Source organism: Scyliorhinus torazame, chromosome 10 (genome assembly GCF_047496885.1).
Source record: "Scyliorhinus torazame isolate Kashiwa2021f chromosome 10, sScyTor2.1, whole genome shotgun sequence".
Lineage (NCBI taxonomy): Eukaryota > Metazoa > Chordata > Chondrichthyes > Carcharhiniformes > Scyliorhinidae > Scyliorhinus > Scyliorhinus torazame.
Window position 1 is genome coordinate 41245023 of NC_092716.1, and position 16623 is coordinate 41261645.

At 49.6% G+C, this 16623-nt stretch overlaps 1 protein-coding gene and 1 long non-coding RNA gene across 5 annotated transcripts in view; one reads left to right on the forward strand and one right to left on the reverse strand.

Annotated features, from left to right (window-relative positions):
- The window catches only part of LOC140430486 (polycystin-1-like protein 2), a 151494-nt gene that overhangs the window by 102044 nt on the left and 32827 nt on the right, over positions 1–16623 (reverse strand). For all 4 annotated transcript variants that reach the window (XM_072517981.1, XM_072517983.1, XM_072517980.1 and 1 more), the window contains 2 exons: positions 11720–11846; positions 10021–10152 (listed from right to left, as the gene is read on the reverse strand). In XM_072517981.1, coding sequence (XP_072374082.1) covers positions 10021–10152; positions 11720–11846 — 259 coding nt within the window. The remainder of the gene's footprint in view (positions 1–10020; positions 10153–11719; positions 11847–16623) is intronic.
- Positions 1162–4115, forward strand: LOC140430487 (uncharacterized). The gene is made up of 2 exons (XR_011949438.1): positions 1162–1398; positions 1896–4115. It is a non-coding gene; the product is annotated as an uncharacterized lncRNA (long non-coding RNA).

Below are 16623 nucleotides of genomic sequence, written 5' to 3' on the forward strand. Positions count from 1 at the left end.
GGAAAAGAAGTGGAATAGTGAAAGTAGAGACGGGAGAGGTAGAGGAGGCTGGGGACAAATGAACCAGTGGAGTGGAACAGAGGAAGAGGAAGGGACGAGGAAGAGGCCGAGGACAAGGAGGTGCTGGGATGGGAAACTGGGAAACAGGACCCTTGAAATGTTATTACTGTGACGAGGACGGACATTTTAAGAGGGATTGCCCGAAAAGACAGAAGTAAACAAAAGTGTACTCCTTGATGCAAGGAGACGAACAGGGGAGTCAGGGGCTCCACTCCCTGGGGATAGAAGGATATAGAAGGGAGCCCTTGGTAAACTTGAAAGTGGGACCCCGGGGAGAGGAAGTGGTATTTATGGTAGACTCAGGAGCGGAAAGATCAAGTGTGACTGAGGTACCAAAGGGAACGAAACTGGGAAAGAAAGAAATAAAAGTGGCAGGGGTGGGAGGAAAAACGATAACAGTCCCTGAAATAGAAGACGTACTGGTCAAGTATCAGACCAGAGAGGCTGTGGAAACCTTAATACTGATCCCGCAGCGTCATAGACCTTAAGGATGCATTCTGGAGTTGCCCGATAGACAAGAGCAGTCGAGACATTTTTGCATTTGAGTGGGAGAACCCATATACTAGGCGAAAACAACAGTATAGGTGGACAGTTTTACCGCAAGGGTTCACGGAATCACCGAACCTATTCGGACAAATCTTGGAGCAAGTACTGGAGGAATATAACGGAGGACAAGAGATGCAATTATTACAATATGTAGATGATTTACTAGTATCAGGGCAAGAGAAGGTGGCGGTAGCAAAGGGAACAAAAGAACCACTCAATTTCCTCGCAGGAAAGGGGCTACGGGTCTCTAAGAATAAGTTACAATTCATGGAGAGGGAAGTAAAATATTTAGGACACCTGGTGAGTGAGGGAAAAAGACGGATCAACCCTGAGCGTATTGAGGGTATTACCTCCCTCCCGCTTCCCCGAAACCCACGGGAGATACGGAAGTTCTTGGGACTCATAGGATATTGCAGGATTTGGATAGAGAATTTTGCGCTGAAAGCCAGATTCCTCTATGATAAATTAGTTGAGAATGAAAAGGCAACAACGTGGGGACAAGAAGATGAAACGAGATTTCAGGAGCTGAAATGTAGCCTTACGCAGGCGCTGGTCCTCTCGCTCCCCTGTTTGGAAAAACCCTTTTACCTCTACGTCAACGTGGAGGGCGGAACGGCAATGGGCGTACTGGCCCAAAGCTGGGGAAGCAACAAGAAGCCGGTGGCATTTTTGTCAAAACGTTAACAAGAAGAATATGCGGCGACCCGTTGCAGGGGGCCGCCCGTTGGCAGTCAGGCCATTCCAACGTATTCAGATTGATTTCACCGAGCTTCCCCTCGTGCAACAGTGGCGGTACGTTCTGGTTCTCGTTGATTACTATACACGATGGGTGGAGGCTTTTCCAACCGCCACGGCTACGGCACAGGCGGTCGGCAAAATCCTCCTTGAACAAATAATTCCGCGATACGGGGTCATTGAGTCCATTGACTCCGACCGCGGAACGCACTTCACTTCTAAAGTCCATAAGCTCATTTGTGAGACCCTAGGTATCCGGTGGGATTTGCATACCCCCTGGCACCCTCAAAGCTCCGGGATGGTGGAGAGAATGAATAGCACCCTAAAGGCCCAGCTGACAAAACTGATGGCTGAGACAAATCTGCCCTGGACTAAGTGCTTACCGCTGGCGCTGTTACGTATTAGGACGGCGCCGCGGAAAGACCCGCGGGTCTCACCCTACGAGATGTTATTCGGATTACCCTATCTGGGACGAACTGAGGGTACACCCACTATAGAATGCAATGATATTTTTATGAGGAACTATTTACTGGCGATGTCTCGTTCACTTACAGAATTAAAAGAGAGGGGTTTGCTGTCTCAAACACCTCCTCTGGAATTTTACGTCCATAAGCTCCGACCAGGAGACTGGACACTGATTAAGTCATGGCGAGACGAGAAACTTAAACCTGTCTGGGAAGGACCATTCTTGGTTTTGTTAACCACTGAGACCTCCGTCCGTACAAAGGAAAGAGGCTGGACTCACGCCGCTCGAACCAAAGGTCCCATTGAACCTACGCCGGACGAACCACCAGCCGAGTGGGCTGTCCAACCCGGAGACCGCCTGCTGGCATTGACATTTACCCGAAAGACACAATGATCAGGTACATCACTCTTGTATGTGCCCTCCTCAGCATTTGCACAGCCACTGTGCCTCCATGCACTAAGTGCTACATGCACTAAGTGCTACACGGAACTCCGCTCAGGCACCTGCTGCCCGCCCCAATACTTCACCAATGAGCCCTTCACCTCGCATACAGTCGTACCACAGAAGTGCCACACACAGAAGGGTACTACCTGCACAGAAGGCGGCGTGCAATATGTAATGTTTAAAAATACTAGGGTGACAGGCTGTCCACAACAAGATTGGCTCTGTGTTAAAAGCCAGCCAGGTACAGGGGGATCTAAGGCAGACAGGGTGCGAGAGAGAACAGTAAAAAGGAGGAAAAAGAAAGGGCAGAAGAAGAAGGGAAAACAACCCCCAAACTCCTCACTCTATGAGCAGCTCAAGGGGGAGATACAGTTGCCAAAGGCTGGGGGGAACCTATTTGTAGACCTTGCGCTCCGTATTACACAGACCCTTAAGGTTACCAATTGCTGGGTCTGCGGCGGACCCCTCACTAGTGAATGTTGGCCCTGGCGAGGGGCTACCGTCGATGCCCCTGATTTATTTGACTGGAATATAACCACCGGCACGGTCCGCCGACCACAGACCTGGGTGCTCATGGACACACCCTATGCATGATATTGTGTCTCCAATAATCCGACCGGACCAACGGTACGTCCTGTAGGCACAAGCCCCTGCGAGTATACTAAAACTTTCGACCAGGATGGTAACACTGCCTGGTACCCCAGTGTCCCAGCCTCGTACTGGAGTCAGGAGGATGATACGCGCTCCCCTCTTTGTAACCAGACACGCCCAGGACTGTGGAAGTGTCTGGCCTACAATGAGAACCCGTATGTGGGCGTACCGGGCTTAGAACACTGGGGTAACGCCAGCACTGGCGGGCCGGCACCAGGGAAGGCCTATTCTGGATTTGCGGTGACAGGGGCTATTCCATACTATTCTCAAGTGGAGGGGGCCGTGCGCCCTTGGTTTCATCCAGCCAGGGTTCTTCCATCTCCCAAAAGATGGAGGTGATACCCTGGGGATCCGGCTATTTCCGAATTTAAAAATGGGCCGTGGTGGAACAACATTTTTAACGGCACTTGGTGGAAGACCTTGGCATTTATTGTACTCTGTGTCATGTTGGGTCTTATGGTCCTACCATGCCTGATACCCTGCTTCCTGCGACTTATCACGAGGGTGGTCAGCCGGATGGTTGCAGTCCCGGCACCGGGATCAGACCCAACACCTCAGGTCATGGTCCTGCGCCCGGCTCTCACCGAGAAGAGGCAGATTAAATTGATGTGACAGTGCCTTGACCGCGGCACATGAGGTTATTTATTTAACACATGATAAAAAGAAAAAGGGTGGATTGAGAGAAAGAGAATATTTGGATTATTAAATGAATAACAGACTAAAAGACTAACACAGGCTTGTGGAAAAGTACTGCTTGGACAAGGAAACAGATGTACATGAGGAAGTGGAAAGAATGGAGAAGTAGGTATAGCATTAACAGAAGAGATAATAATAGGTCTGAATGTTGAGCAAGATAGATTGGGGAAGGCTTAGCAAAATAGATGAGTGGACAGTCTTAAAGTCATAAACAAGTCACTGAGGCTGCGCAAATGTCCAAGGGAACCACCCACTGGACAGAAAGAGTACGTAAACGTGAACATATAATGTATGATGAAGCATGAATACTGATATGTAATGTATGATGAAGGCGTATAAGGAAGAATGTGAACCTCAGTGAAACCTGATCCAATCAGGAGGAGAGGGCAGGAGAATGATAAACGAATAAAGTGTACATAAACAGACGAAACAAGCTATTTGGTGTGCTCCTGTCTAGGAGGCACCCGACTCTGCAGACTTGTATAAGGATAAATAAAGCTCTAACTTGCTTCGAGTATTTTTGCCCTCAGTGTCAGTGATTGTGAGCACACATTCAAATCTCACAGTCTTTAGTCAAATTGATCGTGCCTCAAAGGGGAAAGACATTGGTGATAACAATAATCTTTGAAAGTACTGCCGGTTTTGAACAATTCATTCCGGAATCATCTTACTTAATTTCTGAAGCCACTTCCTGCACTTTCACTTTGAACCGCCATTTTGTTTATTTTCAACTTTTCTGTATCGTGTATTCAATTAGGAGAAATTATCAAGAGCTGTAATTTGTACTGAATTTAACTCAGTACTCTGTATTTCCTTGGACAAAACAAACTTTAAAAAATTCTGGGCGGGATTCTCCCAGCCCTGGGCTGGGCCGGAGCATCCCCGCGAACAGGCCATGCTGCCCCGACGCCGGCACGCGATTCTCTGCAGAGCGGAGAGTCGGCACCATTGGCGCCAGCGTGGTTGGCGCGGCGCCGGTCGCGGGCTGCTCTACGCGGCCAGCCCGCCAATTCTCCGGCCCGGATGGGCCGAGCGGCCGTAAGAAAAGAAGCCAATCCCGTCAGCGTCGTTCTAACCTGCTCTGGGCCGGCGGGACCTCGGCGTGGAAGGGTCGGTGGCGGCCTGTGGGGAGGGAGGGGGGTCCGAACCCCGGGGTGGGGGGGCCTCCGATGTTGCCTGGCCCGCAATTGGGGCCCACCGATCGGCGGGCCGGCCTCTCTGGCTGGGGGCGTCCTTTCCTACGCGCCGGCCCCTGTACTCCTGCGCCATGTTGCGTTGGGGCAGGCCCGTTGAAGGAGGCCACTGCGCATGCACGCGTTGGTACCGGCGCCACTGCGCTTGTGCTCATTGGCGCCGGCGCATCTGTGCATACGCGGATCCCGCGGCGCACAGTTTGCGCCGGGATAGGCAGCTGGAGCGGCACGAACCGCTCCAGCGCCATGCTGGCCCCCTATAGGGGCCAGAATTAGTCCTGGGAGTGGCCCGTTCACGCCGTCGTAAAACGCGATGGCGTTTACAATGCCGTGGACACTTTGTCGCGGGATTGGAGAATCCCGTCCACTGTACTTGCAAGAAAACTGACTTGATCAAGAGACATCTGAAACTAACTGAATAAAAGACAAGCTACTTCACGTGTGAAGCTCACTTTCAAGATCTGTCGAGTAATATATAACGTGCGGTGACGCATGAGATATATTAACCTAAGTACAGACCTATCAACAAGCTTTCCCATTGCAAAAATGGCATTGGTTTTTGGCACCATGGGACTGGATGTTGATAGCCCTGAGCACTGGAGCTCAGACACTGAAAGATTCAAATACTTAGTCGGGCGAACAAAATTTCCCAGCTCTCCTGCACACAATGGGGAGAAAATGTTCAATCTCCAGTGAAGTCTGGTGCCATCTGAAAAACTAATGTCTTGAATGACACCATTACAGACAGACTAGCATGTGGGCTAAGAAGCAAAGCCATCCAGAAAATGACAGCTTTAGAAGTTGCGATCTCTGTGTAATTAGCAGAGAAGGAAGCACCCAACAATTAAGCTTGAGCACTCAAATCAATGAAATGTTGGCTGAGACCCAAATAGTCACAGGTTTGAAATTGCCGTTGTGTAAAAACTAGACATAGAGCAACTGATTGCAGGAGTGATGACGCAAAATGCAGGAATTGTGTTGGAGAAAGAAACAAGTTCCAAACAAGAACGATGAAAAGCAAGAACCAAGTGTATCAAATGGAAAACCAAATAAAGGGAAAGAGATCCACATGATACAAAAAAGGTGTGAGAAAGGACCAGAGTCATTGTCAGATGACTAAATGACATTGAATATGCTGACAACTGCGGGCGTAATAAACCATTACTGGATCACTCCTTTCCTGAAGGGACAACCAGTTAAAATGGAGGTGGTCACTGGTGCAGCAGTTTTTATTGGTACTAGACCTGTGGTGCAGCAACAATTGGAAGGATGGCGGAGGGGGAGGAAGGGTTGTTGCATGCTGGAAAACCCCAGGTGGAGCAGCTAATGGCGTTCCTCAGGGAGGAGCTCTGCCAGCAACGAAAGGAGATGCAGGAAGATCGACCGAAGGCCATCAAAGGAGCGGTAGCTCCCTTGAAAGGCTCGATGCAGAGTCGAGAAGTGCTTGGAGGCACAGGGGTCGCAGATCCGGGAGATGGAGAGGGTGATGTCTGACAAGTGATCAGGTGGTGGCATTGGAGGCAGAGGTGGGGCTCCTGGGGGACGTTTGCAAATCATTAAGGGCAAAGGTAGAAGAGCAGCAGAATAAATCTAGAAGGCAGAACCTGCGTGTCGTTGGCCTGCCTGAAGGCGTGGAAGGCATGAGTGCTATCAAATACATCTCAAGGATGCTGGCAGGGCTGGTGGCGGAGGGGGTGCTGGACAAGGCCCCAGAGGTGGATAGGGTGCACAGGTCTCTTAGGCAGAAGCCAAGAGCAGGAGAGCCACCAAGGGGGTGATTGTGAGGCTCCACAGATTTGTGGAGAAGGAGAAGATCCTGCGGTGGGCCAGAGAGAAATGGAACTGTGAATGGGAGGGGAACAGGGTCTAAATATATCAGGATATTGGAGCGGAGCTGGCGAAAAGGCATGCTGGGTTCAACAGGGCCAAGGCAGCGCTCTGTTAATGGCAGATCAAGTTTGGGGTGCTATACCCGGCAAAACTGTGGGTGACTTTTGAAGGCCGGGATTATTCCGAAACCCCAGAGGAGGCCAATGACTTTATTAGAAATCATAAACTGGGGGAGAACTGAATATTGATGGGAGACGGAGGAGTTGGAACAGAGGAGTTCGGAAGGGGCGGGGCCGGGGATGGTTTTTTTTCTTCTCCGGTGGGGATTTTATTGTTGCGATTATTTGTTAAGGGGCAAAAGTTTGTAATGGGGCAACTTTCCCCCCATCGCCTGTGGTGGTGATTATTTGTTGGAGGAGGCAACCTGTATTTTTGGATGTGTCTTTGTTTGGGTGGGGGAGAGTGAGGTCCCCAGGGTGCTGCTTGCACAGATCAGACAGGAGAGGGTGGGGTGGGGGGGGTGGGTAGATAAGAGGAGCCTTCAGGCAGGAGCGGCCAAGCTGGCAGATAATGCTGGTGAACGGAAAGTGAGGTGGGGGAGATTGCCGTGCGGGTTGGCCAAGGGAGTGGAAGAGGGGTGCATCGGGTGCACATGACTCGGGCGAGGTTGGGCGGGTCTTCCAGGGGGTGGCAGGCGAGTGTGAGAAGTGTGTGCAAGGGCTAATGAACTGCGTAAATATGTTCTCGAGTTGTGAGAAGTTGGAGAGATATTGGGCAGGAGTGTTCAGGGCGCTAGCAAAGATCGAGAGGGTAGAGGTCAGGCTGCACTCTATGGTGGCGATTTTTGGGGTATCGGAAATGCCGGAGCTGATGGAGGGGAGGAAGGCTGATGTCATGGTCTTTACCTCTCTAGTTGCCACCGAAGGATTTTTCTGGAATGACGGTCGACAGCGCTGTTGGGGGTGGCGGCCTGGCTAGGGGATCTATACGACTTCCTCCGGTTGAAGAAGATTAACATTGAATTGAGGGGATCAGCGGAGGCCTTTGAGACACAGTGGGGACTGTTCATGACTATGTTTGAGGAATTGTTCATCATGAGGGGGGGGGGGTGATGAGAAAGGGGCAGTGGGGGTGAAGGGGGGGAAAAGATTGTACAAGATGTAAATCGTGAGATGTGGCGAATGTTCTCCGATTTACTAAAAAAAACTGTTTACAAAGAGAAACTATGACAGATTGCCTTGAAACCATCAACGATAATACTCAAAATCTATACCAGAGATGTGGTTCTGTGAATCAAATTGACTGAAGACTGGCATCTGTGATGCTGGGGGCCTCTGGAGGAGACCGAGATGGATCATCCACTCGGCACTTCTGGTTGAAGATTGTTGCAAATGCTTCAGGCTTATCCTTTGCACTGATGTGCTGAGCTTCCCCATCATTGAGGATGGGGATATTTGTGGAGCCTCCTCCTCCAGTGAGTTGCTGAATTGTCCATCGCCATTCCCAGCTGGATGTGACAGGACAGCAAAACTTAGGTTTGATCCATTTGTTGTGGGATTACTTGCTGCTTATGTGTTGGGCGTGTAAGTAGTCCTTTGGTGTAGCCTCATCAGGTTGACATCTCATTTTTAGGTGTGCCTGGTGTTGCTCCTGGCATTCCCTCCTGCACTCTTCATTGAACCAGGGTTGATCCCCTGGCTTGATAGTAATGGAAGAGTGGGGGATATTTCAGGAAATCAGGTTACAGATTGTGGTTGAGTGTAATTCTGCTACGTCTCATGGACGCCTAGTCTTGAGTTGCTAGGTCCATTCAAAGTCTATCCCATTTAGCACAGTGATAGTGCCACACAACACAATGGGAAAACGGGACTTGGTCTCCACAAGGACTCCTACCATTACTATCATTGGGGCAGCACGGTAGCATAGTGGTTAGCACAGTTGTTTCACAGCTCCAGAGTTCCAGGTTCGATTCCCGGCTTGGGTCACTGTCTGAGCGGAGTCTGCGCATTCCCCCCATGTCTGCGTGGGTTTCCTCCGGGTGCTCCGGTTTCCTCCCACAATCCAAAGATGTGTGGGTTAGGTGGATTGGCCATGATAAATTTCCCTTAGTGTCCAAAAAGGTTAAGTGGGGGTTGCTGGGTTGCGGGGTTGGGATGGATACGTGGGCTTGAGTGGGGTGCTCTTTATAGGGGCCGGTGCAGATTCGATGGGTCGGGTGACCTCCTTCTGCACTGCAAATTCTATGAAATCTATCATGCACATATGCATCTGCAACAGGCAAGTTAGTGAGAATGAGGTCAAATATGTTTTTCCCTCTTGTTGGTTCCCTCACCACCTGCTGCAGTTATGTAATTTAAGACATGACCAGCTCGGTCTGTAGTTGTACTACTGAGCCAGTCTTGTTGATGGACATTGAAGTCCCTCACCCAGAGTACATTCTGCACCTTTGCCACCCTCACTGCTTCCTCCAAGTGATGTTCAACATGGAGGAATACTGATCTCATCAGCTGAGAGGGGACAGTATGTGTTAAACAGCAGGCGGGTTTATTGCGTATGTTTGTCCTGATGGAGGACTTTGCCGGGTCGACAGGGCTGGGTTTGCTGTTGGTGCTTAGAATGATGCTGTGTAGCCCATCCAGTTTCATCCTTTTCTATTGACTTAGTAGCAGTTGGATACAATTGAGTGACTTGCTCATTTAAGAGTCAACCACATTGCTGTGGGTCTGGAGTCACATTTAGACCAGACCAGGTAAAGATGGCAGATTTCTTTCCCTGAAGGACATTACTGAACCAGATGGATTTTTGCGACAATTGTCAATGGTTTCATGGTCATCGTTAGACTTTTAATTCCAGATTTTTAGTGAATTCAAATTGCTGAAAGATAAGCCGAAGAAGACTGAAGAAGAATCAAACAGACTCGAAACGTCAACTTCATTTTTCTTTCCATAATGCTGCCAGACCTGCTGAGTCATTTTCTGTTTTTATATCTAGATTTCCATCAGCTGCAGTATTTTGCTTTTATTCTGACGTATATGGGTCCTGGGCTAACTCTCAAGTCTAACTGCTCCCTGTTCAACAATGGGAGAAGTATCTTGCAAAGACAGATACATTATGGGCCTCAGCTTATTCTTACATTTTCTTCTACTTCTACAAAATTATCTTACAAATAAGTCTCAGGTTTAGCCAGAATGACAATATGATGGAATGCTATTCACTACCTATTGGCCAAACAGAGTGAGGATCCCACGTGGCTTCTAGTAAAATGTAAATGTTAGTCTCGCTCACAACATACTTCGCTTTAGTTCACAGGAACTTCCGTATGCCTGCGATAATCACATGTTATGCTGTGAACACAAGGTAAGGATGTTGGAAAACAGCTTGAACAATAACAGGGGTTACCTCTATATTCTCTGATAAATTGTGGACTGCTACTTCAGTGTTGTTAGAGAAGAGCAAAGACAAACCACCTACGTCCCCCTGGATCGCTCTTCCTCCAAATGATGCAAATGGATTGAATTCAAAACTCAACATCTGAAAAACAGACAGATGTGGCCATGCAATCAGTAACCAAGGTAACAGTTTCACTTTCCACATCCCCCCGTGCGATTCGTGAAAATTGTGGATTGTCTGTGCGTCAGAAACTTGTGCTCAAATTCCTTTGGGTTTGAAGAAATTAACTGTGAATCCGTCTAAATCTCCCAGGAAAATGTAAAAATCTGTTCAGATTGGCCATTTGATTTTGATTTTGTGTTAAGCCAGGCTGATCCAGCCAAAGCTCTCAATTGTGCAACTGGAACAATATAGAAGGAAGGTGTTGGGACAGTGAAGGTGATCTACATGCTTCTGAATGATATGTAAGACATAAATCTTTAAACAGCACCAATGAAAATGCTTTGAGTGTATATATTTGCTGGTTCTGAAGCATGAATTCACCAGTTTTCTCGTGCTCTGTACTTACGTTAAGCTTCTTCTTGACTTCCCTGCCCGAAGGCAGGTCTGATCGACAGCACTGTGATCTCCACTACAGGTCGGGTAAGGAGGTAAGTCCCGAATCCAGTCCAGTTGTAACGGGGATCGAACACCATGCTGTTGGCAACAATTTGATCCACATCGGCCGTCCAGCCAACTGCACCCCCCCCCCCCTCCCCCCCCCCCCCCCCCCCCCCCCCCCCAAGGAGTCCAAGTCGCTGTGGCAACACACGCATATTGCAGCTGGGAGCTATTGTCAGTGATGGGAGAGGCTCAAATTTCTTTCCATCACATAGCTGACCAGTAATCGTTCCTGCTCCCACTGCCTGCCATTGGTGTGTGGTGAGAAGGATTTTCTGGTTGATACTCAATCTGCATGACAGTGTTATAAGCACATCTTCCTTGGCCATCAAATCCTGGAGTGGGACTTAAATCCGGACCTTCTGACTCAGAGGTATAGACATTACCTAATGCGCCACGAGACTTCCAGTATGTTTAGCTATTTATCATTTGTACAGAATGGATCTCACTGGCAAGCCTTAAAACCTATAAAACCAAGATGCAATCATCTCAGTAACTTGATTAATTAGTCTCAAAGCCAAATATGTTCTTTTCCCAATGCATCACTTAATCATTTGTGTCAACACAATCTTGAGTTGAAGAGGAGGGTGAGTGCCTGGAACGCGTTGCAGGGGTGGGGGGGGGGGGGAGATACATTAACAGCGTTCAAAAGGCATCTCGTCAAATACATGGATAGGATGGGGAGAGAGGGATAAGGCACTAGGAAGTGCTGAGGATTTTGGACAAGGGTATGAGCGGTACGGGCTTGGAGGGCTGAAAGGCCTGTTCATGTGCTGTATTGTTCTTTGTTCTTTGTATTGAAGACCAGCTTTTAGTATCAGTCAGCAGAACCCATTTTCTGCCAATACCTGCCAAAACCTTGACTAATCGCGACTCAAATTACTTCATAAAACCACACAGGAGTCAACCAATGGGTTTTACATTGTAATTTGGGCCCTTAAAGCAACTAACATTGTGTATTTCATTTTAGTCTGTAATCTGAGTTTGGACTTAATACAACTCATGATTGTTCAATGTGTCATGCTGGGGAGGGCATTTCATTACTCACTTTTACTTGAACCACTGTATCCGGATCTATGACGTTCTTTAAAGCATTTTGAGAGGGAAAAGTAAAACGTGCATTGTCATGTCCTTGGGCAGCAACTGAGCTTCCTGACAAGTCACTCGATCTGTTCCTTTGATAAAAACATAGGCTACCTTTCAGATGATACAGTGCAAATCTATCAGTTATACATTGTACTATATACAGGTTATACACCGACAAATGGGTCAATATTATATGAGCAGCGTTTGCTTCAGCTGTAGCCATCTTGCCTTTAAGTCAGTCATTTGCAGCTGTTGGATCATTTCCTTTTTATTCATTCATTTGGGAGATGTCGGCCAGCATTTATTTCCCATCCCTAATTGCCCTTGAGAAGGTGGTGGTGAGCTGTCTTCTTGAACCGCTGGAGTCTGTGTGGTGTAGGTACACCCACAGTGTTTTAGGGAGGGGGTTTCAGCATTTTGACCCAGTGACAGTGAAGGAACGGCGATATATTTCCAAGTCAGCGTGGTGAATGACTTGGAGGAGAACCTCCAGGTGGTGGTGTTCCCAGGCATCTGCTGCTCTTGTCCTTCTAGATGGGAGTGGCCATGGGTTTGGAAGGTGCTGCCTAAGCAGCCTTGGTGAATTCCTGTGGTGCGTCTTGTAGATGGTATGCACGGCTGCCACTGTGTATTAACGGTGGAGGGAGTGAATATTTGTGGAAGGGTTACCAATCAAGTGGGCTGTTTTGTCCTGAGTGTTGCTGGAGCTGCACTCATCCAGGCAAGTATCCATCATACTCCTGACTTGTGCCTTGTAGATGTTGGACAGGCTTTGGGGAGTCAGGAGGTGAGTTACTCTGCAGAATGTCCTGCAGGATGACCTGTTCCTGCAGCCACGATATTTATATGGCTAGACCAGTTCAGTTTCTGGTCAATGGTAACCCCCAGGATGTTGAAAGTGGGGGATTCAGTGGTGGGTAATGCCATTGAATGTCAAAGATGCCTGAAAAATGGGTGGCCAAAATTTGAAAACCAGGGGCAAAATTCTCCGGAAACGGCGCGATGTCTGCCGACTGGCGCCCAAAACGGCGCAAATCAGAACGGGCATCGCGCCGCCCCAAAGGTGCGGAATGCTCCGCATCTTTGGGGGTCGAGCCCCAACCTTGAGGGGCTAGGTCGGGCGCCGGATGAGTTTCCGCCCCGCCAGCTGGCGGAAACGGCCTTTGTTGCCCCCGCCAGCTGGCGCGGAAATGACATCTTCGGGCGGCGCATGCGCGGGAGCGTCAGCGGCCGCTGACAGCTTCCCACGCATGCGCAGTGGAGGGAGTCTCTTCCGCCTCCGCCATGGTGGAGACCGTGTCGAAGGCGGAAGGAAAAGAGTGCCCCCACGGCACAGGCCCGCCCGCGGATCGGTGGGCCCCGATCGCGGGCCAGGCCACCGTGGGGGTCACCCCCCGGGGCCAGATCGCCCCCACGCCCCCCCCCCCAGGACCCGCGGAGCCCGCCTGCGCTGCCTTGTCCCGCCGGTAAGGTAGGTGGTCTAATTTACACCGGCGGGACAGGCATTTTAGCGGCGGGACTTCGGCCCTTCCGGGCCGGAGAATCGAGCGGGAGGGGCCCGCCCAACCGGCGCGGCGCGATTCCCGCCCCTGCCGAATCTCCGGTGGCGGAGACTTTGGCAAACCGGCGGGGGCAGGATTCACGCCAGCCCCCGGCGATTCTCCGACCCGGCGGGGGGTCGGAGAATCTCGCCCCCAGGGCAGGAGGTTGCGGATGGGGTGCACATGAAACTTGGCTACCCTACTCACGCCCATTATAATTTAATATTCAGATAGACCTCTAATGGAGCAGACAACCTACCTGCCTGAAATAGGTGGGAGATTGTTTAAATATGCAACAAAAGAGAAAATGCTGGAAAGTCTCAGCAGGTCTGTAGGGAGAGAAAAGAGCTAACGTTTTGAGTCCAATGGCTGTTTGCCAAACCTAACAGACAGAGAAAGTGGGAAATATTTATACTGTGGAGTGAGAATGAAGAAGAGTCATAGCCACAGAAACCCAGGGAAACCGGGTGCTAATGGCCACAGAAACCAAGGGGAAAGAATGCTAATGGCAGTCCCCAGAGAGGACAAAAGATGTGAAAGGTCAAACAGCAGAGAAACTAACATCAGAGGATGAACTGTAGATGTGGGGGAGGGGAAGGGGGAAGCAAAGAGGCGAAAGGTTAAGGAAAGGTGGATAAGATTGGGGGGGGAGGGTGGGTGGTTAAATATATATTAAGAAAAGACAGTTAAAATTAAATGGGATGAAAACAAATGGGTCGAGGTGGGGCAGAGCTGATCATCTGAAGTTGTTGAATTCGATGTTGAGACGAAGGTCTAACCGGAAGATGAGATGTTGTTCCTCCAGTTTGCGTTGAGCTTCACTGGAACATTGCAGCAAGCCAAGAACAGACATGTGGGCATGGGAGCAGGGTCTTTTGTTGCCCCGCTCACACATTCCAACCTCTCTCCTTCCGAACTTTCTGCTCTTCACTCCGTCAGGTCTAACCCCGACTTTGTCATCAAACCTGCTGACAAAGGGGGTGCTGTTGTTGTCTGGCGCACTGACTCTACCTCGCAGAGGCTGAGCGCCAGCTCTCAGATACTTCCTCTTACCTCCCCCTGGATCATGACCAGACCACTGAACATCAAGCCATTATCTCCAACACCGTTAGCGACCTCATTTCCTCTGGATGCATTTCCCCTACGGCTTCCAACCTCATAGTCTCCCAACCGCAGACAGCCCGCTTTTACCTACTTCCCAAAATCCACAAAAAGGACTGCCCCGACAGGCCCATTGTGTCAGCATGCTCCTGCCCCACCGAACTTTATTTCCTCTTATCTTGACTCCATCCTCACTCCTCTGGTTCATTCCCTCCCCACCTATATCCGGGATTCCTCTGATGCCCTGCTTCATAGTGACAGCTTCCAGTTCGCGGGCCCTAACCGCATTCTATTCACCATGGATGTGCGATCTCTCAACAATTTCTCCTTTAACTCATCTCACTTTCTCCAAATCAAAGGTGTAGCAATGGGTACCCGCATGGGTCCTAGCTACGCTTGCCTTTTTATGGGGTATGTGGAACATTTCTTGTTCCAGGCCTATCCAGGCCCCTCCCACAACTCCTTTACCGGTACATCGATCACTATTTTGGAGCCGCTTCATACTCTCGTCCAGACCTGGAAAAATTCATCATCTTCGCTTCCAGTTTCCACCCCTCCATCACTTTCACCTGGTCCATCTCAGACACTTCCCTTCCCTTCCTTGATCTTTCTGTCTCCATTTGCAGAAATAGACTCTACTAGTATCCACTACAAGCCCACTGACTCCCACAGCTATCTGGACTACAGCTCTTCGCACCCTACACCCTGTAAGGACTCCATCCCTTTCTCTCAACTCCTTCGCCTCCGTCGCATTTGTTCCGATGATGTCACTTTCCAAAATGGTGCTTTGAAAATGTATTCCTTCTTCCTCGACCGTGATTTCCCACCTACAGTTGTGGACAGGGCCCTCAACAGTGTGCGGTCCTATCTCCCACGCCACTACCCTCGCCCCCTCCACTCCCTCCCAGAACAAGGATAGAGTCCCCCTCGTTCTCACATTTCATCCCCACCAGCCTCCGTATGCAAAGCATAATCCTCCGCCATTTTCGCCAACTCCAGCGTGATGTCACCACCAAACACATCTGCCCTTCACTCCCTCTGTCGACATTCCGCAGAGACCATTCCCTCCGAGACAATCTAGTCCACTCCTCCACCATACCAAGTACCTCTCCCATCACCCATGGCACCTTCCCATGCAATCGCAGAAGTGTAACACCTGCCCCTTTACCTCGTCCATGCTTAACATCCCAGGCCCAAAACACTCATTCCAGGTTAAGCAGCGTTTCATTTGCATCTCTTCCAATTTGGTCTACTGCATTCGCTGCTCCCAATGTGGTCTCCCTCTTTATCGGAGAGACCAAACGCAGACTGGGTGATCACTTTGCTGAGCATCTTCGGTCTGTGCGCATTCAGGACCCTGACCTTCCTGTTGCTTGCCATTTTAACAAAAGACCCTGCTCCCATGCCCATATGTCTGTTCTTGGCCTGCTGCAATGTTCCAGTGAAGCTCAACGCAAACTGGAGGAACAACATCTCATCTTCCGGTTAGGCACGCTGCCGCTTTCCTGCCTGAACATCGAATTCAACAACTTCAGATGATCAACTCTACCCACCCTTGACCCATTTGTTTTCATCCCATTTCATTTTAACTGTCTTTTCTTAATATATATTTAACCCCCCCCCCCCAATCTTAGCCACCTTTCCTTAACCTTGCGCCTCTTTGCTTCCCCCTTCCCCTCCCCCCACATCTACAGTTCATCCTCTGATGTTAGTTTCCCTGCTGTTTGACCTTTCACATCTTTTGTCCTCTCTGGGGACTGCCATTAGCACACTTTCCCCTTGGTTTCTGAGGCCGTTAGCACCCGGTTTCCCTGGGTTTCTGTGGCTATGACTCATCTTTCATTCTCACTCCACAGGAGAAAACGTTAGCTCTTTCGTCTCCCTACAGATGCTGCCAGAACTGCTGAGATTTTCCAGCATTTTCTCTTTCGTTTCAGATTCCAGCACCCGCAGTAATTTGCTTTTATCCAGTGTTTAAATATGCAAGCTGGAGTCTCGCAACCAGGACCTCAGTTGCAATTTTCAGGTACAAATGGAACTGTGTGTGTTCTGCACAGTTATCCCTGCTATTAGGCAGTCTAATCAGAAGCTCTTCAAGGGACCACTGGAAACAGCTCACAAAACGGCTCAGGAAACTTTCAATGTTTTCTTTGGTGGGTCTAGAAGGAGTATGGGCATCCTTCCAGAACTGACCATCTGCAGTACCTTGCTTCTTGCTCAGAAT